This window comes from Anomalospiza imberbis, chromosome 1, assembly GCF_031753505.1.
Source record: "Anomalospiza imberbis isolate Cuckoo-Finch-1a 21T00152 chromosome 1, ASM3175350v1, whole genome shotgun sequence".
Taxonomy (NCBI): domain Eukaryota; kingdom Metazoa; phylum Chordata; class Aves; order Passeriformes; family Viduidae; genus Anomalospiza; species Anomalospiza imberbis.
In genome coordinates, this window is record NC_089681.1 from 25,085,532 (window position 1) to 25,110,400 (window position 24,869).

The window sequence follows — 24,869 nt, forward strand, 5'->3', positions numbered from 1 at the left end:
TAGGAATTTTAAATTTTTATTTTAAAACCGATCTGAATTCCAGGACAGGTTTTGAAAGCTTTGCTTATTAAATCAGAGGGCTTGATGTTCCCCATTAGATAGTTCATACCAGGCCTTGCTGATAAGTGTCTCCTTCATTATCCTAATTATTACAGTCTGCCAAAAGAAAAATGGACTTTCTCTATAAACGCTGGATCTGGGGCTTGGATTTGTTCCTGAATTTATTAGCTCTTGTCAAATTTGTAGGCATCAGTTCTGGACCACATCTTGTGTCCTCTGTGGTGCCATGTAATAATACCAGTGGCAGGGCTACAGTTGTTTTCTCCTTTTCTTTGCTTTTTTTCCTGTAAGTCCATATCTGTATAGTTTAGGATCACCAGTTAAAAAGGAAGAGGTTGTCATTCTTAAAACAAGTCTAGAATTTTTCAGCTATAGTTGAGGTTAACAGAGAGGGACTCATTCGTTATTAAAACCCATGCACTCAGTACATGGATGTTTTCTTTATTATTATGTCACTCTGTGAATAAAAAGTTCTTCTTTGTTCCTGTGCTCCATCCACTGCTGTGAACAGTTGTTGAACTGTATAATGGACATGGTGGAAAAAACCAGACGATCTCTCACTGTCCTACGGCGATGTCAGGAAGCAGACCGCGAGGAGCTGAATTACTGGATACGGCGGTACAGTGATGCGGAGGATTTAAAAAAAGGCGGAAACAGCAGCAGTAGTCATTCCAGACAGCAGAGTCCAGTGAATCCAGACCCTGTTTCGTTAGGTACAGTATCCTCATTGAAAATCATGTGCTGATTCTCTTTAAGCTCAGCTAAGGGATAGATGACATTTGCATTTGTTCTTCTGATTCTTCTGTTGTAGTGATGATTCCTCTTTGCTGACTGCTGAATTCACTATAACTCTTATGCCCAAACAGTGGTGTTTCTGGGTGGAGTGGCTTGAGGTTTTTTGGGTGATGCTTGGTAATTTGCTTTTCATTCAGCAAAGTCTAAGAGGGTGGAGTGGGAGGACAGACTATCATGTAGGGGTGGCAGAGCAGTGAGATGGGCACTGACTCTTTCCCTTCTGACTCCTTCTCTTTCCTGATTAAAAAAATCTTTAGGTGCTCCTGGATTGTTTGCAATTTGAAACAAGAGGGTTTCACCTTCTTAAATCGAATTACTTAACTTAGAAGTTGTCTTTCTAAGGAAATGGAGTTGTAAAGATATAGGAACTTCTTAGGTGTACTTGGTTTCTGTTTAAGAAAGGAACAAGATCTGGAACGCTCACAGTCATGCACACATGATCCTCCTAGGTCTGTGTCCATAGCTGCAGCTTCTGCAGGTGTGTCTGAGGACTGTTTGTTGTGTAGTTCCTTGGAGCTGTGCAGGCCTTGGCGCAGGCAGTAGAGCTTGAGCTGGGTGGGCTGCAGCCGCCTTACAAGGACCAGACCAAACAGCTCCCCCCTGCAGACCTTCACAGTCACTCTCGCACAGTACCTCACACAACTGCTCTGAAAGGACTCTGCTCTATAAAAACAAGCTTTTACTTTGGGGGCTTTCTGTAAGTTACCAGTATTTTGGCCTTCTTCTACCCCATGTTCTCACTTTCGTGGCAGATCTGGTAAAGAAACATCTCGGTGATACCTTTTTGTTGTTCTTGCTCATTTGAAGACAACAGGAGACTATGCTTGCTTGTCTAATATTTTCTTATAAAAAGTAAATTGTCTGTATCCAATGTCATCTACTCAAAATCATCATAAATTCTGTTTGTTACTAGAATTACAGAATAGAATCAAGAGAATGTGTGTTATTTTGTAACTATATTTTAACTGTTTTCCTTTTGCCTTTAATAACAACTTACTAAATCAAAATTTTATTTAATTGTAAATAGAAAAACAGAAAAACAAATCTAATCCCATCTCCATCATTCTCTTAGTAAATTTCTAGAGTTACTACTGTAATACTCTAAAGAAACTAGAGCTACTACTGTAATATTTAGTGCCTCTTGATAACAAACAAATCTTTTTTTTTTGTGTGTGTGTGTCAAACTGCTTGAGTCAATAGCTCTATAAATGTGCTCCAATAAGTGGAAGGAAGGGTTATAGAAATGTTTGCATAGTCCACTAGAAAGTCTAGTCCCTAGAGGAGCCCTTCTCAGAAAGTATTCAGGTAATGGCTTGTATGAACAGTGCTAAATGTAATGTAAAGAAAGAGTCATAAACACAGCATCTGAAATGTCAGTCACATCTGCAACTTCAGGAAGAACCCTTTTGAGTAGATCTAAAGCAGTGGCTCACTTCTCTAGTGAAGCTGTGATGCAAAAAGAGACAGGCCATGGTGCTTGTGTACTTAGTAGGTAGAAAAAATGAACGGTAACTTGAGTTCAAAAACTTTCATCAAAACTTTCATTCATCAAAACTTTATAGATAATATTACAATCCAAGAAAAATTGTCATCACCTGAACATAAGATCAGGTACCTAAGATAAAATGAAGATCAAGCATACAGTTAGATCCCTATGTTAGCATTTGTTTGTATATTTGTCAAGATGAATTCTTAGAAACGGCAAAGTCTTCTGGCTTAAAAGATAATTATACAGTACAGTCTTTGGCATTGGACACATCAGTCAGCTCTGCAGTACTGTGGGTACAAATTAACTGGTTGGAGTCCATTCAATTTTAACATGTCCACTTTGGTTATTTGGTTGAAAAAATATTTCTGAGACCCACAAACATGAAACTTGGATTGCTTCAGTGATGTAGCATCCATGCCAGTTGTAAATATTGGTAAGAAGTGCTTTTATGTCTGACATGACAGGGAGAAAATACTTACTTTGGAGTCTATGGAAAGCTAATCCTTATATTTCCTCAAATCTGGTAGTAATCTAGTTAACAAAATGAAAACCCCTAACATTCAGAGATATAACGAAACTAAAGCAGTGTCTGTGAGCCTTTGAGATGCTTTAGGGCTTTTTATTTTAGTTTTGAAGTGGGGAAAAAGGGATTGAAGAATTCCTGCAATATTTTAATTAAAGTACCACAGCATGTAAATATTGGGGGGTTTGCTACAGAGATTCTAAATGTCAGTGATTTCCCTTTGTACCTTTTTTATTTAATTTTTTTCAACAAGGTAATCCAGCCTTTAAATCTATCCTGTCATCTCCACTAGCAAGAGAGAAAAAAAAAGGGGGCCATATGGCTACATTATCTGTGCCTTTGTTTCTTTTTCTTTACAATTCAAATATCATCACTGAAGTGATAACTTATCATTGCAAACATTATGCCACAGTCTTCATAGATAGGTCTTGCTGAAAAACTCTGAGCTGAGATCCAGCATGGATAGTTTGAGATGAAAAATAATTGAAGAAAATTCTGGTTGTCATTTTGAGACAGTAGACCTTTTGAACCTGTAAATCATGTTGAGCCTTGAAGTTTGCAATATCTGATCAATATTTTTCTGTTGATATTTTTAATTAAAAAATTAAATTAAATACTTGATCATTCATTTTAATGTAATGTAATCCAATACACACATTAGCCAGCTACAACAGGTTACAAGCTCCCATTATTCTCCAAGAATGTACTGAAGGTAAGAGGGCCTTTTCAGTCTGAATAATACATGTTTATGAAAGTCTAAAAATGACTCAGACTTAATATATATTCACTTGATTAACTGTGATGGTCTATGAAGTGAATAATACATCATCTGACTCCTCCATTTCTGCTGAAGAATTTCAGTACTACATACTGCAGCAGGACTGCAACTTTCATCCTAATAGTGAATAATTACCCATATCAGACACTGTATACTGAAATACACACAGTGGGATAAATTAAAGATGAGAGTTCTTCAGCATCGTGGGTTATAAACAAGATCTATAACCATACTGAGTGCAGCTGTGGCTCTAGATAAGTGGAGCAGGCACACATCAGAAGGTCTGCAGCAGTGTTGATATTTTGTGTCTGTTGAATTTATCTGAATGGAAATCTTACAAAATAGAGTTTGAAATCTCCAACTGAAGAGTGCAATACCTGCAGGATTTGCCTCAGGAAACCAGGATTCTCAGAAGTGTAGGAACTTGTCAAAAACACACAGGTTAGCCATTTCTTAGTACACTTTTAAATGTTAACCCTTTGAGACCCTTTTTATTTTTTCTGAAGCTGTTCACCATCATGTTTTCAGTGTTAGCCAGAGCATTCCTGCCAACACGTCTGTTCATGCTGTGATGATAAACCTGCTCCTTTGCCATTTGCAGATAATCAGCAGTGCTGTGATATGCATGATATTCTCAACATGAGCGAACCGTAATGCCGTGAATACCACAGTAACATTTATAACTTGTAATTCCAGAATGCAAAGCCTCTGTGATACTGGTCACTGATGACATTAAGTATTACTCTTAATCCACTCTCTGCATAGGAGGTTTGGGCTAGATTGTGGCTTAGTGAAGTGCATGCTGTTAGGTAGGGCTCCAACTGTAGGAACATTCTATGTGTGTGTTCTCAGTGCTCAGTTCTGACGTGGCCTCTGCTTGAGGATGATTCAGTAATACAGTACCTATGTGGCTTTTCTTTTCTTTTTCTTTCACAATGAGAACACAACAACTATATTTTTAACACAATTTCAAGGAGAGTTGCAATAGCCACAAAAATGTATTAGAGGGCAAAGAAGGGCAAAGATGTACTTAAAAATACTGTGAGCAATTGCCCTCAACCAGGTTTGCAAGGTAGTCTTATTCAGTAATACCGACCTTCAGATCTACATCTCTGTATTTCATTATGTGGAAGTGGCACACTTTTGAACTTGACTCTTATGAGCAAGGCAGTGAATATTTTATATTTGTTGCTCTGAGAATGTTTTTGTTTGTTTTCTGTGTCCCACTAATGGTGTTACATTTATTATAGGATAGAATGAAGCAGAACTTGCATATGAAATATGGAAACCACATAAATACATAAAAAGGCATATATATTTAATTTGTTCATGGCTGCTTATATGTAGCTTTTATTATTTTTGAGCCTCAATATTCAGTACCGTATGTAGGGTATTATTATCACTACCAGAATTTTCATGAATGCAATAAATTCTAAAAGATCATCAAAACATCAGCTGTTTATCTCCATTTCTTAATACTTTGTGTTATAGTATGTCAGTGTCCAGTGATAAAAACCTCAATTCTTTTGTTTTGTCAACTTACCTTTTGTCCTTCTTTCCAAATGTGAATTAGGCTTTTTGAGATTATTGAACATTTATTTTCCTTCTAAGTTTTTCTGTTCTGTTTTCTTGGGTTTGAGCCTTATGATCACATAAGAGTTCACATAATTTATTTGGTCCTAGCCTTTCATCTCAGTTTCACTTTGCAGATCCATATTTATGGCTGCTCTTACAACTCTCCACATCCCTGCACGTCACTATCTTTCAGCACCTTTTCTCTTTATCTTAAAGCCACCAAAAATTTTCATTTGAATGTGAGATCTGAAACCAATGCAATTTTTTTTTGTTTTCTTCAAGCGTATTCTCCCGCTCCAACAACTTTTTTATTATTTCATAAGTTTATTTCACATTACAATAGAAAATTCCAATACCATTTTTGATGTCAGACGTCTCTTTTGTTTTTATCTCATTTAAGCCCTTACAGACAAGTACAGATTATTCTCACATATATGTGCTTTTTATTTAACTTTCTCATCTTTTTCCTTTGGTTCAGTAGGAACTGGACTAATTACCAGCACATGCTTTCATGCCTTGCCATGAATTTCAAGTAAATTCAGTAGTGTACATACTGTTGTTCTGCATAAGGATATTGTTGCATCTTCACCATTAACAAACCTTTGTTATTATGTCTGACATGTAAGGCCTTTTCCGATATCCTTTTCTGAATGATCTGCCATGTCACTTCAGATTATTCTTATTTTGTCTTATTTCATTCCATTTCCTTCCAGGCAGTGTTTACTTTGATTTCTAGGTGCTGCAGTTAGTTTTTTAAATTATGTGTTGTCCTCATTATGGCTTTTTGCAGTTGGTTTTACATTCAGTATTTTAGGGACTTCACTCAGTTGTGTTCATCTTGGTTTGACTTTGCTAGATTTCCAAATTAAGATCTTTTGTGCTTCAGTTTTAATGAGAAATTTTTGTGATTCTTAAGCTGAAAGACTCCTTACCTTAAAAACAGTAATATGTAAGATTTATATCCTCTGGTCATTTCCTGTAGTTTAGGCTTAGAAAGAATATTGTTTTCACGGACTCATCACCACTGACTAAACAATAGCCATGTTACTAAAATTTTTCTGGCTTGAAAAATATGGTTTTTATTATCTTCATAAGTGCTTCTTGTCTTTTTTGTGCACCATTCCAAACTATGGGAAAGTGTCTCATAAGCTTTTGATTTAAGTCTTCTTGCAGAGGATCTCATTCCTCATGTAAATAATTTGTGGTTGGAATAAGAGCTTGATTGATGTTTATGTTTTGGAAATTTTAACAATTATCTGGCAATCTGGTCATTTATGTCATTGAATTCCATTTTTGGAAAGTCATGTGTACCAACAAATCAGTTCCACATCTCTCTGTCCTTTTTCTTTCTTTTCTTTTTTTTTTTTTCCCTTCCCCCAAAACTAAGATTCATAGATTTAAATCAAGGTTATGCTCCCCTTGCACTGGATGGTACCTTAAATAGCAGATAGGAAAACTCAATACAAAGTAAAGGCATGAATGCAACAAGCCCCTTGTTTTGCAACATTTGGAGCCTGGTTGGGTCTATTCCTGCAGGTATTCCATGAAGAGCAAATAAGAGTGGTTTAATTTTTTGCCTTTATTTTTCTTGAGCCTTCAAACAATATTTTCTGCTGTTGCCTCTGTCCCCCTAACAGAACTGGCACTGTGCCTGTAAATCTAAAAAAGCTTTTAAGGGGTGAAAACTATACACAAGGCTATTCGTCATCTCCAGAATCATGCAAGCCAAGCCATACCCAGAATTTTCCCATTTTTGGTATCAGGCCTGAAATCCTCTATCAAGTTGATTAAACCAGTATAAATAGCTGTTTTACAAAATCTACCCCCCCACACACATATACAGTCTTATTATTTTATGCTTGAGAGGTGTGAAAGTCTGGTGACAAAAATCTATTTAAAATTGTTGTCCCCTACTTCAGTTACAAACAGAAGAGCTGGGTAAATCCACTCAGCTGCCTGTCAGATGGGAAGATGTACTCCCAGTCTCTGTCTGCAGATTTTCATGCTAGAAACTACATCTGTGAAACAGTGCACAGGGATTCCCTACTCTCTGTTGAAAAAGCTCCTGTCACTTCCACCTTTTTAGCTGCATGCAATATTGTCATCTTTTAAAAGCATTTAAGTTTATGTGGGCTACTGTAAGTAAACACTACTGTATGGATGCGTGTAGTGGTTTAAGAAATTATTTGAAAAACCTGATTTTCACTTTTTCTTAAAACTACTGCTTTTTGAATAAAGTTAGTGAATAAAAGCTCATAAGATAAAAAAATTAGTACATTTATTCAAAATTAGTATTCAAAGAATGGCAGGTATACTCTTATATATTGTTATATTTCAAGCTCAGACATCAAACAGGAATTTTATTTCTAGCAGCATCTCCAAAAACATTCAAACTTGTCTGTAATGTAACGAATCAAGTTATTTTCTTTAGGCAATTGAATTCTGACACACTGGCAATAGCAATCATGACAGTGAACTTAGTTTTATATGTTTGGTTGGGTTTTTTTTTTTAATTTGTCCTCTATTACTTTGATTAATAGTTAATCAGTTTTTAAATTGTACTTGAAAGGAGCAATTTCAATTTCATCTGCTGAGGATCTGTATGCTAAATTTCAGGCCAAAGTGAATTTTCTTTTTGTATCATCTTGATCTTAGGTCTTTGAAGTCCCTGTGGAAGGGATCTTGCTGATTTCAAACCTCTTAGGCCCAGGTCTAAAGGTTAAACCTTTTTTAAAAAAAAGAGGAGAAGGGGAAAGAGCTGTCAAAATGTGATTGAAATATGTGGGTGAATTACAAGCTTCAGCTCCAGTGAGGTTGTTTGGCAGCATGTATTTAGGGCCTTAACCTAAAGTTAAAGGTTCTGTTTTTCAAACTCTTGCAGCTACAGTTGCAAACATGGGCTCAGATATAGGAAAGTATAGCTCTGAACTTAGAGAAACACCCCTTTGCTTTTCTGTGGACAACTTATTTGATCACTGGAAAGACATCTTGACTTCTATCTGCACTCATCAGTACTCATTATTGTGCACAGAGCAGAAGTGCCAGACCTGCACTGTTGCCCTTTCTTTTTTCCTTTTCATAAATACAATGAGAAAGGACAAAGCATGTCACTCCCTCAGTTTGTCTCGCAAAGCCTCCCTTAAAAGTATGGATACCGTCATAGAGAGTTGTCTCAAAACACTGTAAAAGAAAAATAAAATGAGTATCTTAACTTGGCTTAAGATGAGACATTCAGGTCACAAGCATTGATCTGGTGTATGTGACATTCATGAGCTACAGCCATGGCATCCGTTTTGTTTTGAGGAGAGAAAAGCTTCACTTGATTTCTTTGTCTGAGCTATAATTAAAAAGAAAAGGTATTTTTCTCTAAGCCTTGTTCTCAACAAGCCAGCATTGCTTATGATGCTCTTTCTTTTTCCCTGTTCACCCCCTCCTCCTGCAGAATCTCATCGGGAATTCCTTCACAGGCCTGCGTCTGGATACGTGCCAGAGGAGATCTGGAAGAAAGCTGGTAAGAACTGTTTAAAAACACCAGCTTAGTCGTCTGGCAGCTGTGTGCAGTTGCTAATGCAGTGATGTGAGGAATTGGGAGGCGGGGGAAGGGCTTACTAGTAACAAGAAGAAATTGTGTTTAATAACGTTAAACTGGAACTGATCGGGACATTAAATAATTTTATAATAGAAGCATCTGCTGCTATAGTTAGGGGAATACCAGTACTTCCAATATGGATCCCTATTTTCAGGGCTTCTAATGGTTTCAGGCTGAAACTTGATATGTTAAAAGTTTGTCTGTTAGCAATTTAAAAAAAAGAGGTTAGTGTGGGAAGTTTTTTTTTTTTTAAGCTTCAGGGTTCTTACCTAGTTAAAGTAAGAATTCCCAAAGGAAGGAAAAAACCCAAGTACACCTGTTAAAAAAAAAAAAAGACTTCAACTATGCAAAGTAACCATTCTTAATTTAAAAAAGATTTTGTGCCTGTCAGCCCCCAGTGAAGCCTGTGCTCATAAACCTGCAGAGTGTGCAATGAAGTCAGCAAGTTCGCATCTCTGCAGCTGCTCTGGCTGTTTGCAGGGCATTGACAGCATCTGTCTGTGCCTGGAAAGTACCCTGGGCAGACGTTGTGCTTGTGCAAAGTTTTCCTAACACTGAAACTGCCTGAGCACAGGAGTTTCCTGGCGAGGATCCCACTCTGATGCTGGAGCTAAACCTTTGCTCTTCTGACACTGACATCAGAGCTTCCTTGTTTTGAGAGGGGCCAGGAGGCAGCTCTTGAACTCCTTTGAGATAGTTAAGGAGCTATTTATACACCCAAACACACCCCCCTGCTTGTGAACACCTGTATAAGCATGAAGTCGGCAGCAGCTGTCTGAGCAGCAGTTAATGATTAAATGGCAAATATGCAGCAGTGTTGATGCTTTCTGATCAAATCTCCTGTAAATGCTTGCTGCTTTCCAGTGTATTTTAAACTAGATACACAGCATACAGGTAAAAATGTTATGTTGTTATCTTGTTGCATCAGACAAGAAGCTGTGTTTTGTGTGTAACGTGGGTTTATCATGTAAAGTCTATATTTGTCAATATGTTAATGTTTTTAGAACTATTGCATTTTCTGTGAAAAATAGTAAAACATTGTACATGTTCTTGGTTTTGTCCAAGGAAAGTATAGCATTTGTAACTCAGTGCCCAAGAATATTTTCATATTGCCATATTTATGTTAACATTTTAGATGAAAAATACAAAAAAATATGCAATTCCGGCAATCTCCCTAAGAGGAGCATTATTCTGTTGAATTTCAAAACCTTCAGTCCTCTTGCAAAATCTAGGGTTTGATGTCAGGTTATTTATGACTTATGGATTCAATATAATAGAAGAAAAAAGTTTCTTCATAATTAACACAAGTTAGTTGAAGCTTTTGGCTTGAATTATGAAGTTGGATGTGCATTCACTCTGCATGTATTCAAAAATGGTAGTGTACAGGACCTGTGATGTCATCTTGTGAACATCTATGTCATCAGTTCCTTTGAAACAAAGTTTTTCCTTTGGTCCCATTTCCAGTCTCTTATTTCAGGCTGATGTGGGTTTAAATCAAGTGATTGTGCCTGTGAATTGGAGACTAAAAGAAGTGTGACTCCACAGGATGCATACCTGTATCTGTTACTAAGTCTAATCAAACATCAGAAAGCATTCTGCTTTCATAAATCATGGTCCTGCATTTTTAGGAGGCTGGTGTCAAACTGGAGGTACCCACAGTTTCATAATGAAGGCAGTAAAAGTGCAATTCAGCTCTGTGAGAATAGGCCTCTGATGACATTTGGGATGCTCCACAGTTTCCTGGTTGGGCAGCAGCTCCCAGTCTAGAAGACTACAAATCCCTCACAGGCTATTTCTTTTGATGCAGTGTGGATCTCTTCATAGATCAAGTGTCTGTAAAGACCAATGTGCAGAGAGCTGAATCAAGTATGAAATTCTGTTTGGAATTCTGAATCCATTACATGAATGTGGCATAAAAACAGTTACTAAGCAAATTCAAAAGCATGTGGAGAAAGGATTCACTTTAAACTTTTGGAGATTGGTAGACTCCAGGGTAATTCTTTAAAATATACCAAGTTAGGCATGTGTTTTTGGGCTGCTGGAGCAAGGACATATTATGCAGTACTTCATGAGTTAAAGCCACGTAAGCCCATTTCAGTTTCATACACCAGCAGAAAGTGGTCATCAGTGCCCTGATTCACCTCATTGAATTATGGACAGGGGGATGAAGAATCCAAGACAAGTTCTTGGTGTTCCTCAGTAGTCAAGAAGGAGGGAGGCAGGTATTGAGGATCAGTCAGATCACAGGTTGGATGACCTGCTCTCTGGGGGTACTGACTTCCCTTTACTAAATACAGAGAGGGTCACAGGCCCATTGTGGGCTGCTGCAATAGCTTCTTCTGTGTCATGTAGGAACTGTCTTCCAGCCATCCCTGTCACTTATGCCCAATGCCCATGGCAGTCCAGCTGAAAGCTCTGGAGTTACAGAAGAGGAATGAAATGACCATCCTTTGTCTCTACAAAGGCAATAAGGGTCCTGCACATTGTACAGAGTAGTCCTGAGACAGATGATGTATTTTGGGATATACTGCTGAGATAACTCTTTGTCACCAACTGCCAATGGCCACCCTTGCCAGGGTCAGCCTGAAACTGAGATGATCCAAAATGTTGTGGTGGCACAGGACTGCACATCTGCCCACCACCTTTCTTTTCTCATCATGTGGACAAAATGTGCTGATGATGTGAGGGAGGTGACCAGGAGCTGGCTGGGGAATCATTATTTTGGGTGAAAGATAAGCACCTCTTGTAAGTCTGCTCCAAGGACTTCAGACCATGCTGAATAATGCCTATTTTGCACACAAGCTGTTTGCTCCCTGGAGCTTCTCTCATGTGTTAATGCTGCTCAAAGGGAAGGACGATTTCAGTTGCATTCCTAAAATGACAGTGAATTTGTGCCAAGAATGCTTAGCAATGCTGGGAAGGCAGAGGATGGAGGTACACGCATCTTAGATACTTGGTTTTAAAAACTTGCAGATTTCTGCTGTTACTTGAATCTAATCACTCGTCCTTTCTCTGGAAGCACAGGGAAAGGAAGGGTGCTGGTATCATTCTTGGTCTTCATAGCTCAGCATTGTCAAGGCAAATAAAAATCTCCTTTGCCATCACAAACATATCTTAAACTATGAAGCTTGCATTCTGTGTCTATAAAATATCGGTAGTATTTAGTTTGAGAAGCTGTGAAGAAGATCAATGATACAATTTTTTTTCTGGTTATTTATATATTCATGAGTTTGTAATATATTGAAATAATGACGGTGCATTGTGACCTGACATATTTTAACTTATTTATTTTCACACTTATTATAGCACAATACAAATTCTGTCATAGAAGTTAATGGAAATAATAAATTCCAATCCATAGTTTAAGCCAGTCAAAAAGTATCAGTCAGGCGTATGGCCTCATAAGCACTTTCAGGCATCTTCATGCAAGAGCATGAAGAGCGTGCAAGAAGTGTTGCAAAAATCTTATGCAATATAGAAGATATAATGTATTTTTCAGTTTCTCTATTTGGACTGAAAAGAAGTAGATTATCTGTGATGAAAAACTGCAATTAGAAGTCCATGTAAAAATGTTGGAGCATTTTGCTTCTGTTTATTGTAAGAAACTGGCATTTCTAACCACTGCAAACACCTAACTGTAAAACTAAATTTATATAATGCAACAAAAGTGCATCATGTCATTCAAAGATCATTTCTATTAGTAGCAAATTATCAGCAAGAACACAGATTTTCTTAAAGAAATCCACTTTGTCAGTAACTGCAGTTCATAGACATGGAATGCCTGTATTTAAGTTGCCTCATTTTTCTGAAAATGGTAATAAAATTGCATCTGTATGTTTGCCTGTGTATATTTCTTTTCTCATGATCAGTGAATGGTTACAGTTGGTAATAAATATTCAAGCACCTTGCAAATGTCCTACCAATTCCCTTTGCTGATCTCCGTGTGCCTGTGGGACTAGAATAGGAATGCATAATTTAAATATAAATTGCCTGATTTGCATATGCAATTAGACTAGCTGTAGCTTTGATCGTAAGCAAAAATTATTGTCCTGTATTGCCACTTAGATAGAATTTTAATTCACCTTGAATATTCAAAGGAAATTAAGCCTTGGCTGTATGGTTGAAGGGTATGATTTTTTCCTCTCCTGAGGCTTTCCCTAAACAACATTTATGGTAGGGTAATATAAGGGCATATTTTCTGCCTCATAAAAATAAAGGCATAACTTTTATCTCTAAATCCCTCCCCACTCCCTTGAAAACTTCAGTTGAAACATTTCTTGCAGATATGCACACATGTAACATGCACACATACTCCTCAAGAGAGCTCTTCTTTCATTTTAGTTCAGTTTTAGTCAGTACAAGGCTTAAAGTTAAGACTTTATTGTAATTTGCTTAATAACTGAAAATGGAGACTTCATGTAGACATTATTTTTAAAATAACACGTACAGAGCTATCAGATGTAACTCAGGAGAGTGACTGAGTATCTGTATATCAGCATTATGTCTGCATGTTCATGCACACAAGTACATGGGCTAAATACATGGGCTAAATAATTGACTAAAACTCAAACACATAACACCGTTTCTAATACTTAGATTTTAATCTGCAGTAAAACATTTTTAATAGAAATCTGTGGCTTTAATTAAACAGAACATTTAATTAAGGTGGGTTTTAAGTGCATGAAACAATTAAGTGCAAACACTTGAATGAAACATGTCATAATTAGTTTTAATAGAGTGTTAATTGGTACTAGGTTTGCCAAGTTAATAATTACCGCTTATTAAATTTTCAATTAATCATTGTCATTTTGCTTTGAATAAAGATGAAAATTAGATAAACTAATTCAGGGGGAGGATGGTTTCCTTGTTAATTAGAGCAGTTAATTAAAAAAAAAAAAAAAGAAATTACTTGTTTTAGTTGTCAGTTAAAAGACTGTTCATTAGTAAAATCTTTGCACTCTTCCTGCATCAAAAGCCAAATAACTAATTTGAGACAATCCATGTTTTCTGGAATAAAAGATATGGCACTAGTATGTACCAAAGAAAGGACTCATACTACCATAGTTGTTTTACAAGAAGCATGAAGGTTTGAGTTTAATGAAGCGGGTTGCCCCTGCTCAGTGTTAATTGTGCTCCAAAGTCTTGCTGGGCAGGGTGCGCTCAAGAGCTCAGAAGAGCCAGGAATTCAAGTCTTCAAGTACAAACACGGATTTGAAGGACAGATCAAGAGGTCAAATGAATGTTAATAAAGTTTTTTTTTTTTTTCCATAAAACGATATGTTAAAGAAAAGATACTAGACCAGTGATTTAAAATTTTTAAGTAAACTCTTGGGTTTTTTTAACTTTGTATATTTATTTTTTTAACATATGGGGAGAAAAAATTGTTAAAAACCACAAATCCTGTCTTAATTTCCCTGAGCTTAAACGTACACTTTTTAAAAGTCTCTAATATGTCTTAAATAATAATTATTGTCAATTTTATGCATATATCTGCTGTGCTGCAAAACTAACTTTTCAGTGTTCAAAAAGATTGCAAATAAAATGGACCAGAGATCTGAAATGATTGTACTAAGAGAGGTACTGCCTGAGAATCAAAATAGCAAGAATCATTAGTAGTGGTAATGAATCTCTACTAGTGGCAAGAATCTCTGCTAGTGGTAGAGACTTCAGTGATGGGGAAGAAGAGAAGCACCTCAGTGCTTCTTGAGGATTCTTGAGGAACCAGGTTCCTCTGTGTCCTACTCAGAATGAAGATTGTCATTATAATTGAAAGTAATCTCAAGGTAATGATAACAAGAGTGATGCATTTCCCACGTCGGTCCCAGGAAGGCGTGTCCAGATGTGCCGTGCTGACGCGGGTTTCTCCCTGCTTTGCAGAGGAAGCTGTCAATGAAGTGAAGCGCCAGGCGATGGCCGAGCTGCAGAAGGCGGTGTCGGAGGCCGAGCGGAAGGCTCACGACATGATCACTTCGGAGAGGGCCAAGATGGAGCGCACTGTTGCCGAAGCCAAGCGCCAGGCAGCAGAGGACGCCCTGGCTGTCATCAACCAGCAGGAGGATTCAAGTGAGGTAAGGGCCTTGCTGGGCAGGCATGTGCTGCAAACCATAGGTGTGTCTAAGCTGGCTTTAATCTGTGACACAGGGCATCAGAGCCTGCTATTAACTTTTTGCACAGCTGTTCTGGGTGTGTATTTCAGGCGTGCACCAAGTTCCAAATTCTCTTGGCTATGTTGTAATCTGAGCCCAAAATAGCTAGTGAAATCGAGCTCTGTTCTCACCTTTTAACTGCTGCTCAGGGTTACATATAATGTTCTAACTAGACTTTTCAGTAGATTCATTTTATAGCTCTTCAAACTACCATACTGAATAGATAAAAAGATGCTCGGTGGAAAACATTTGACACTGAAATCTAATTGAAACAAAGAAATTATTCATTAAATAGATTGTAGAGCAAGGTGGCTAAAAACTTGTCAGGGAAAAGTGTTGGATGTAGAAGTGATTAGCAAAAGATGATGGTTCCTGCAGGACAGAATATGAATGTAAATTTGCAAGTGTTTCCTTATTTTGAATGTATTGCTTTGGCTGCAGGGAATATTTCATAGTTGAGGACTGGGCAAAGAGCATTTGGTAGAAAAGAAAATAGACTGAGAGATGAAAGAGTAAAACAGGAATACGTTATGTTAAGCCTTGCTGTACTTTCAGACCTAAGAGTGGAAACCTTGAATTGTTATGATACAGGACATCTGACACCATGACCATGTGGAAACTGGGAGTGAAAGAGCAGTGTGTGTTTGACCAGTACTGCCTCAGTCTAGATAGCAATTAAATTTTATGCTTGTTAAAAAAAAAAGAGTCCCAAGTTAAAACTGCCCTTAAAAATGGACATGACAAGGAAATTTTGTCAGTTAGAAGTTATTTGTATATAATCTCCATTTCTCAAGACCACTGAAATGAAAGAGCATTACCTTCATGAAGTATTTTTTGTTTGTATACTACCATCTTGACTGTAGTAAACCCACCTTTTGAAATAACTTCTAAACAGCAGGGAGTTGGGGCAACGAGGTGACAGTCCCTGTTACATGGGGACATACATTTGTGTATGCTCATGTCTAAACACTTTGCATGGGCTGAATGAGCAGTGCTGTAGAAGGGTCACTTAAGTTGAGAGATGCAGATGAGCTACCTGCAGCATGCTGAGAACACTGGCAGAAATCACCAGCACATAAGTCAGTGGCATGATGCACTATGCATCTGTAATTTGAGGGAGCGTAAGTTTTTAATTCATACCAGGCTTCTCTGGAGATGAAAGACCATTGTGGGATCACTGAATGCCCAGAGTTTCTCCTTAATGTGTAGCAGATGAATAACAAGGAGACAAAAGGAATTGATTTTCAGCATCTGAAAGTTTCTCAGGAAGAAAGACTAGGGGAAGTATATGTACCCTTTAAGTACTAGCTGTTCCATTGTAGATTAAATGAGACATAAATTCAATTTATTGGACTTTTGTATCTAAGATACTCAAGGACATTTTCCTTCACTGTTCGTAGAAAGGGCATTTTTCTGACATAGCATCATTAAAGAGCTTTCATTTTGTATGTGTATATATACAATAGATTCCTGTTGTTAAAACCAAAATTCCAAAGGTAAATACCTTGGAGGAAACAGCAAATTAAATCTGTTTAGTGAACTGATATAGCATGAGCAGGACAGAGGAAGTACTTACGTGCCACTACATCCAGCCCATTTTTCCACAAGCAAATGTGTATCCAAAGGAATGTGTAGAGAGTTTGTGTGCTTTGATCAAGTTCTGAGCAGTTAAAGCTCTAGAAAAAGCCATGTAACTACATCTTTATTTCTTCTGCAGCAGAACTGATTATAAGGTTTTTCACTTCTTGGGAACAGGACTTTGGGCAAACAATTATTTTAATTGCATTCTAATGAAATGTGGCTGTTAAGGTTATAGATGTTCTCAGGGCTGGGTGTCCTCAGGGAGGTTACAAGCCTCCTGGACCTAGAAATGAGGTCTAGTGTCCTGCTCCTGCAACTTTCACCCCTGTGGTCATCAGGGTGGCTGTTTTGAGGCACAAGTTTTAGTAAGCCATCAGAGAGAAATCAAGTTTGACAGTTTGTGTTTACAGGTGATTGATTAACTGTGAAGGGAGATGATGGCAATGCTTATTTGAGTTAGATGTATCTATTTATATAAGAAGTTCCTCTTTGGCTTCTAATTACGACAAACTCCAAACACTTAGGGCAGTGCTTCTCACAGTTACCTGGTTACCACAGTTACCAGGCTGGTTTGGATTCCTTTGAGGGTGACTTCTGTAAGAATGGACTGGACTTTTCCTTCACCTTTGGGGACAAGAGATCAGTTAGCCAGTGTTTGAAAAGTGTTTCTTCAGAGATGAGACTGTGTTTTTCAGGTTTGAGGAATAAAACTCCACATTTGTTTTGGTATTAATTACCTCTTGGATCTCTCTGTGGACATTGCTCCTGATTTGTCTAGGTTTTTAGTCTACATAAACTCTCTGTTTACAGCTTTCAGCAGAACACTAACAGCAGCACAGATTCCTGTGCACTTAAGACACTGGAGTAAAATTTCTAAAGTAAAATATTTCCAGTTTCAAATCTGAGACTGTTCCAGTGCAACCTCTAAATTCTTGCAGGTCCAGGGGCAATGCTGAGCACCTCTCCTCATTCCTTATCCTTGCTGGGGCATTGGTCCAAGGCGTGCAAGACAACTCACTATAGGCTACTATATAACCTCCATGCAGTTCCTGACAGACAATATTTCTCTCTTGAGTGTCATTATTTCTTTTGGCTGTTGTAACTATGAATGGAGATGAGAATTTGATGCCAGATTTTTAATGTATCAGATACAATTTTCTACTGATATGGCCACTCCCTGTCTATTGGCAAGGTTTCTCCCTTGATTTGTTATTCAGTAAAATGCAGCCTGGACCTAGCTGAGGCTTCTTGAAGCTGTTATGGTGTGAGAATTTTGTGGTATGATTTTTTATTGCAGTCTGCTGCAGTTCTCAAAGTGATAACTAGTACCAAGACTCAGGATTTTTGTGATTATTATAATGCAGCCTCTTAATCCAAGACCTTTCAGAGCTCTCACAAAGAAAAGTAGATCAGATTTTTGATATTTTTAGATGGTGTTGCCGATTTCTGTGTTGGGTTGGGTTTTTTTTCTGGTTTTGCTTGGTTTTTTAGTATTCTGTTTTTCTTTGTCTTAAACCCAGAAAAAGTAGGATCCCTGAGTGCAAGATTGTCTTCAAGAAAAAAAGTGAAGTTGGGCATATTAAGATGACGAGATCAAAATTCCAAAGTTAAGGGAGCACAAAACAGTAAGATGACTAATAGGGGAGCTGTAATATTCAGAAGCATCCTGACTTTTAAGAAGTGGTCTGCAAGATTTTGAGAATGACCACATTACATAGCATAGGTAGAATTTCTGACTCTGACTTGAACTCCTTTGTTCAACTGTTGTTCTTTACTTATCTTAGAGTTGTTCAGCATGGCTTAACTAGCACTCCCACTGCTTCAGTGTCTGTGCATTAACTTTCTAAACATTTTCATAGTTTCTTAAGGTAAGACCTTGCAACTGACCAGCTAATGTTCATGCTTTTCTGTTGAGGACCAGCTGACTGAGCAGACTGCTGCTGGAAAGCAAAAGGACCAGGACAAAGCCTACCTGTCAGCATGGCTGTTCTGAGCCACGAATTATTTCTTTACCAGTTCCTTACAGTTGCTTGACAAAAAATGACCCATTCATCAGTAGTTGGCTTGGCTAAGTACGGAAACATGTGTGAGCAGCCTACTCTGTAATGGCTGCTGTGCTTGCTTTGGCTGCAATATGCTGCTTTTCAAATCAATTTTAATAGTGAGGGTGAACAGTTTAGCAAAGAGACTGACTGCCCAGATTGTAAGGCAGGGGTGGGATCATCAAAACATCTGTCTTTCTGGTTTGGTATAAAATGCCACTGAAAAATCTGACACTCAGTGTTATCCCTCAGTTTTGAGTAGGCTGGGGGCTGGGGACAGGGAAGGAACACAAATGTTTCAGTTCTCTCTACTTAAAGCAGATGCTGACATCTGCTCAGATAAAACAAGTATGTAACTGGTCCAACACTGCTTTTAGAAGATGTGTAATGTTAGGGCTTGTTTATATTGCAGCAGTTCATGTTGTATGTGAATATCACACCTGACATTTTGAAGACAGCTGGGTTCAGTCTCTGCTGACCAATCTATTGAGACCAGGACCATGCCAGCAAACCTGACCCTGAGCATCAGATGGTGTGATTCTGGCAAGCCTAGTTTTCAGGCTGGTATTAAGTTTAATACCTATGTCAGCTAATGTTTAATTTTTTGGCAGACCATCTCTTGGAAAGCAGCACATCATCCCCTGCAGTGGTGGGTAGTACAGAGGCACCAGAGCCATGTGTTCTGCACAGGATCAGTCCAGATGTGATGTGAGCATTGGCACTGCCCCAGGCTGCTAAGCTAAGCCTGGCTCACCAGCTTGCACGGCTCTTCTGTGGGCTGCTCCGCACTTGTGTTTGCAGGATTTAGCTACTCTCACTGACTTGTATGAAAGTTCTTGTATTTCACTCAATAAACAGTGGCTTGGGCAAGCCTGGAGTATTCTGTGATAGGTGTAACTTTACTAGAAACATCTAAAAGTTTGAATGTCACTTTGACACAGTGTGGGAATTTCCAAAGTACCAATATATTTCCCTTTCTAATGACTCTTGTATAAAATTCTCATAAACAACTTTGCTGGATTTTTACACTGCTATTCAGCAGCTCATACAGTTCTCATTTACGCCCCTGTGGTTTCAATGCTTTCTAGATGTTCCTTTTCTTGTGGTTAGCAGTGATAGAGTTTTGAATGTCATGGGCATTGCAGACCTGGGAAAAAATCTGGGTTCTTCATACCAGCCATGCTTCCTTTCATGGTAAACTGGGGAAATCCAGAATTTCTCAAAGATGACAGAACAAAGGGTTTTTTTATTTATGTAAGCAAGCTCTATACTAAGTCTCAGTTGGAGTGTCAGAGGAAAGCAAATACTCAATTCTGGTTGAATATTTCAGAGATGAAAGCAACAGGATGGGCAAAATTACTGACAAGTGTATGTTTTGGTACTGGAGAACACAGAAATGGAGATCTTTTAAGAATTTTGATGAGGGCAAACAGGAGTGTTTGAAGACGGAAGCTTAAGTGCATGAGAATTGAGAGTTTGACCTAAGATAAGGCTCTGACCTAAGACTGATGTTTCTTGTCAGTTGAAAGAGGAGGATGAAATATGATCTGTGGCATAAATTCGGAGCGAGATTCCCATCTAGTGTAATTTAGCTCAATTTCATTGAATTAATCCATTTTCAAGGTAGTGAAGTTAAATTGAATTACATAGTCTGAGAATCTAGCTTTTTGTATAACCTCACTGTATCACAGGGAAATCAACACAGAGTTAAACTTCTCATAGTTTTAGCTTTGTCTGGAACACTACAGAGCATGAGCTGGAAGTGCAGTGTAGGAGGTCACTACCTAAAGACAGAATATATAGACCAGCAGAGGCTTTGAGAGATTGGGTTCTCCCTTTTCCAATCCATGATCAACTCTAGCTGTACCATTCCCGCTGCTTTTCCTTTGCTTTAATGATGGGAATTCTCCAACACCTCTAGGCAATTTGCTCCTGTTCTTAACAGAATTTTGATCCTGTTACTTCTGCTAATCCATGTAGAGGTGTATGTAGACATTCACTGCAGTGATGTTTTGGTGCTAGTGCCTCTTTTCCACTACCATCTCATATTTAAGAAATTTTGAAATTCTTGTATTTTATGTGGTTTTATTCCCACAATTACACTAAAGCTGTAATGACCTGTTAAATTAGAAATAATATGTCCAATGAACAAAATCCCATACCAAACAATGTAGGAAACATTAAGTAATCATGTAAGGAGCCAGCTTAGTACTTCACCACTTCATTAAAATCTTGCACCTATGTATCACTTTTCATGTTCTGTACAGTCTGATAGTTAACTGATGTCTATTTAAATAAGAAAGTTGAACCAATACTGTTTGGACTAAACTACTGTTCCCTGACATCAATATAGATCATGCGGTAAGATACTGAAATGCCGTGTGGTGGCTCTGGTCACATCTGGAGTCCGATCTCTATGTTATCCTCAAAAAGAAAAGCAGAGTGAAGATTCTTTGGATGCTGGCCTATATTAACTAAACAGATACTTGAATAAGTTTGACACCCTCATAGTAATTCCCACACAAATAAAGCATGAACTTCAATGTTGCAAAGAGATCTGCATGAGGGAGGAATTCCTGCACCTGGGCATTTGCTGGCTGATTCAGCATTATTCCACATGGGAGGAAGTGTCTTTTCAGAAAAGTCTACACAGGGATGTTTGTACATGTGCATTTGGTTTCAGATAAGGGAATAAAGGGAAATATGGACTAAACCCATGGCTGGCAATTTAGTTGGAAGCAAATAGCTGGGAGGTCAGCAGGCATGGCAATATGTGGAAACTGTGCAAGTACAACTGGAGTAGAATTACACCATGTTTACTGATCACGATACAAGCAAAATGAAACTTTCATTAATATGAAAGAAATATTGTAATATAGAAATAGAATATATACTAAAGAATATAAAATAAATAAAATATAGATACATATAAAATACAAAATATAAATATGAATATCATATATAATAAATATTATAATAAGGAAACATTAGTCTAGCAAAAGAAGGAGAATCTAGGTACATCACATTTAGTTATCTTTCTGGTTAGCAGGATGAAATGCTAATATGAAATGCTAATGCAAAAATATCAGGTCATTTTGGTGTATGCAAAAATATGTCTATGTGTGTACATGTCCATGTACAGTGGTCTAAATTACTGACAGTTATTTTTCATTGTGGAGATAAAAGGTTGTTTAAAGAAAAGGTGTCTGCAAATAGTATAGATATTCTTTTCCAAAGGTGGATTTACCTCTCTGGCACTGGACAGTGTGAGCAAATGAACCTAAAACAATGACTACTGAATCAAAACCAGGTGATGCCTGGTTCAGACAAGGAGTCTGAATTCCTGACATTTAACTACCAGAAACATCTGTTTCTGTGTGTTGGTAATTCCACTTTTTTTTAAAGTGTTTTTAAAGATGGGAACAATTTCATGAATTAAAAAAAAAAAAAGTCCCCAACACATATCTGTAATTACCTGGTTTAGTCTGCGTGTTTAATCAGTATGAATTGAGAATGCCATGTACCTTTGATTTCAATCTCAAAGAACAATTGGGCACAGGACAGTCACTCTTGCCCCATTTGCCAGTATATGCCTACGCAAAAAAACCCCGAAAAAACAGAGCAACTAACCCTCCAAAACAATGAAAACCAGCAAAAAGAGGAACTAACACAGGAATATTTTCTAAAGCCACTTGATACTGATTAAAATTCTAATTCCTGTAAAATACTGGTTTGGATTTAGGTCTTTGTTTCATTCTGGAATTGGGATTTTTTTTTTTAAGTAGTTGAGGAATACCACTTAAAGACTGGCTGTGTTCCAGCATCCAGCTGGCAGAGCTATAGAGTGTGTTAAAGTGAATACACATATTCTGCAGTGGCTTCCCCATCCTGCCAAAGATTTAGATTCTAGCTTAACTGTTCATTGCCAGAAGTGCCACTGAGTCAAATGGTATTACTCAGATGATTAAAAATTAGGTTTTCCTAGGGTAGCAGGTTTCCCTAGGTCAGCAAGTTTTACACGTGTGTTAAGTCATTTTTTCCCTTTTTTGTCTTGCATTAGTTCCTCTCCACTTCTGGAGAAGCACTTTTTTGTGTGTGCATGTTTCATTATTTGTTTTAATAAATTTGTAAGAGGAGCTAGCAGAGGTTTTACTGAAACTTTCTATTAGTCAGCATGCTGCTGATTGCTGGATGTGGTACATACTTGGAGTTTGCATATTAGTACTAGCAAAGAGCTGCTTCTGTTCTTGCCCAGCTTCCGAGAGAGTCCTCCAGGTGACTGGAGCTCCTGTGGAACAGGTTCAGATACCCAAGGTAGCACCGACTGATTCCTCAGCTGTCCTTAGGCAGGGGGCTGACCCGCAGTTCCCTGCCAGCTGTTTTTACTGTAAAATTTAGGACATTTAGCTAGTTTAGGACATTAGCTAAAATTTAGCTAATTTCTCCCATCTCCCTCCCCTTTTGCTTCTAGAGTTGCTGGAACTGTGGCCGGAAAGCTAGTGAAACCTGCAGTGGTTGCAACACAGCACGATACTGTGGCTCATTTTGCCAGCACAAGGACTGGGAGAAGCACCATCACATCTGTGGACAGACCCTCCAAGCCCAGCAGCAAGGAGAGACACCAGCAGTGAGCTCCTCCGTGACACCCAGCAGCGGGGCCGGGAGCCCCATCGACACTCCACCAGCAGCTACTCCGAGGTCCACCACCCCGGGAACCCCTTCCACCATAGACGCGACTCCTCGCTAAAACTGAACTCGAAACTCCGAAAACAAAAACACAACAGAAAATGAAACCAATTCCTCATCCTCAGATGCGCAAAGATTTTAACTGAACTGTCATATTTCAATACTTCAATAAAGAAAGAACTTACTGTATCTTGGGGTGGTAGAAAATACAGAAGGCCAGTAACGGGTCATAATGACTTATTGTGGATAACAAAGATATCTTTTCTTTAGAAAACTGAAAAGAGAGCAGAGAATATACACAAAATGATAGATTTGACCTCCTCCCTGTTATTTTCCAGTAGCTGGGATTTTAAACTAGATGACCTCATTAACAGATGCTTTACCAAACAGCAAACCAAGAGATTGCTAATTGCTGTTGAAAGCAAAATGCTAATATTAAAGTCACAATGTTCTTTATAACAATAATGGAAATTAAAAAAAAAAGAGAGAGAAAAAAATAACCCTCAAGGGCATGAGCATTGGATACAGCAGTAGACATTTTAACAAGAAGATGAATGGCGTCCGTGGGTTACTGACTGAACTTTGAAGACCCGCATCAAAACGCGCAGATGTGCAGCAGATTGGAAGGAGACACAGATGTTCATTTTTTTTCCCTGTTTCTAAAAGAAATAAAATAATACCCAGGTCAACAGAATGAAAAATGAAAGATGATTTGCAATGGGATGTAGGACTACAGCAGCAAAGAAAAAAAATACAAAAGGCTTTTTTTTTTTTTTCCTTTTAAATACAGAAATAAGGGACACAGCCTGCAGTTAATTAGCATCCTGGCAGCTTTGACATCAGCCAGCTGCTCCAACTAAACCTTTCAACATTTCTTCACTTTTTTTGCAAGGTTCCACAGAGTATGACAATCGGGTCTATTCCAGCTCATTCATTTTTGTATTGAAAATTAATAATAGTTAATAACACGGTGGCTCCAGCCCCTTTCCAAATTCTTTCCACCCATCCTGTTTGGATTTTTAATTAAGGAAAAAAAAGAAAAAAAAAAAGAAAAAAAAAAAAAAAGAAAAAAACCCCTAGTAGTTCTCTTGGTGTTAAAACACTTCTGTCCTGTGAGGTTTCCCAATGGTGTTTTTCTTGTAAATGTGTTGGACAAATGTGAAGATGCATTGTAGTTTAACCATGCTCACATTTAGTCTTCTTTATTCCTAGTTGGTGAGAAACCTGTAACTTTCTATGCTGCTTTTATATCTGTATGTATTAGTGATATTTCTCTAGTAGCTTAAAAAAGAAGAAAAAAAAGAAGAAAAAAAAAGAAAAAAACCACCCTTTTTTGTTTGTCCTGAAGAAAAACAAATGCTATCTATTGGAGCTGCTATTTCACTCTGTTATAGAATTTTTTTTCTGAAAACTAGCATGCTTCACGGAATGCTAACATATTGGTGTTTTTGTAAGAGGGATGTACATAAATGTATTTTGCACTGTCACAATGACTCCCTAGGCATGCTTTTTTTTGGGCAAACTCTTTTTAAATATGCTAGAGCCATTTCACCAAGTTTATCTGTAGCATAGAGTAGTGGTGGATTTTTTTTTTCAAAAATTCAC

At 37.9% G+C, this 24,869-nt stretch overlaps 1 protein-coding gene across 6 annotated transcripts in view; it reads left to right on the forward strand.

Annotated features, from left to right (window-relative positions):
• Positions 1–23,764, forward strand: part of RUNX1T1 (RUNX1 partner transcriptional co-repressor 1) — a 110,371-nt gene extending 86,607 nt beyond the window's left edge. For all 6 annotated transcript variants that reach the window (XM_068185123.1, XM_068185151.1, XM_068185141.1 and 3 more), the window contains 4 exons: positions 572–773; positions 8,663–8,731; positions 14,687–14,877; positions 23,050–23,764. In XM_068185123.1, coding sequence (XP_068041224.1) covers positions 572–773; positions 8,663–8,731; positions 14,687–14,877; positions 23,050–23,325 — 738 coding nt within the window. In that variant the 3' untranslated portion in view covers positions 23,326–23,764. The remainder of the gene's footprint in view (positions 1–571; positions 774–8,662; positions 8,732–14,686; positions 14,878–23,049) is intronic.
• Positions 23,765–24,869: the final 1,105 nt, after the last annotated feature.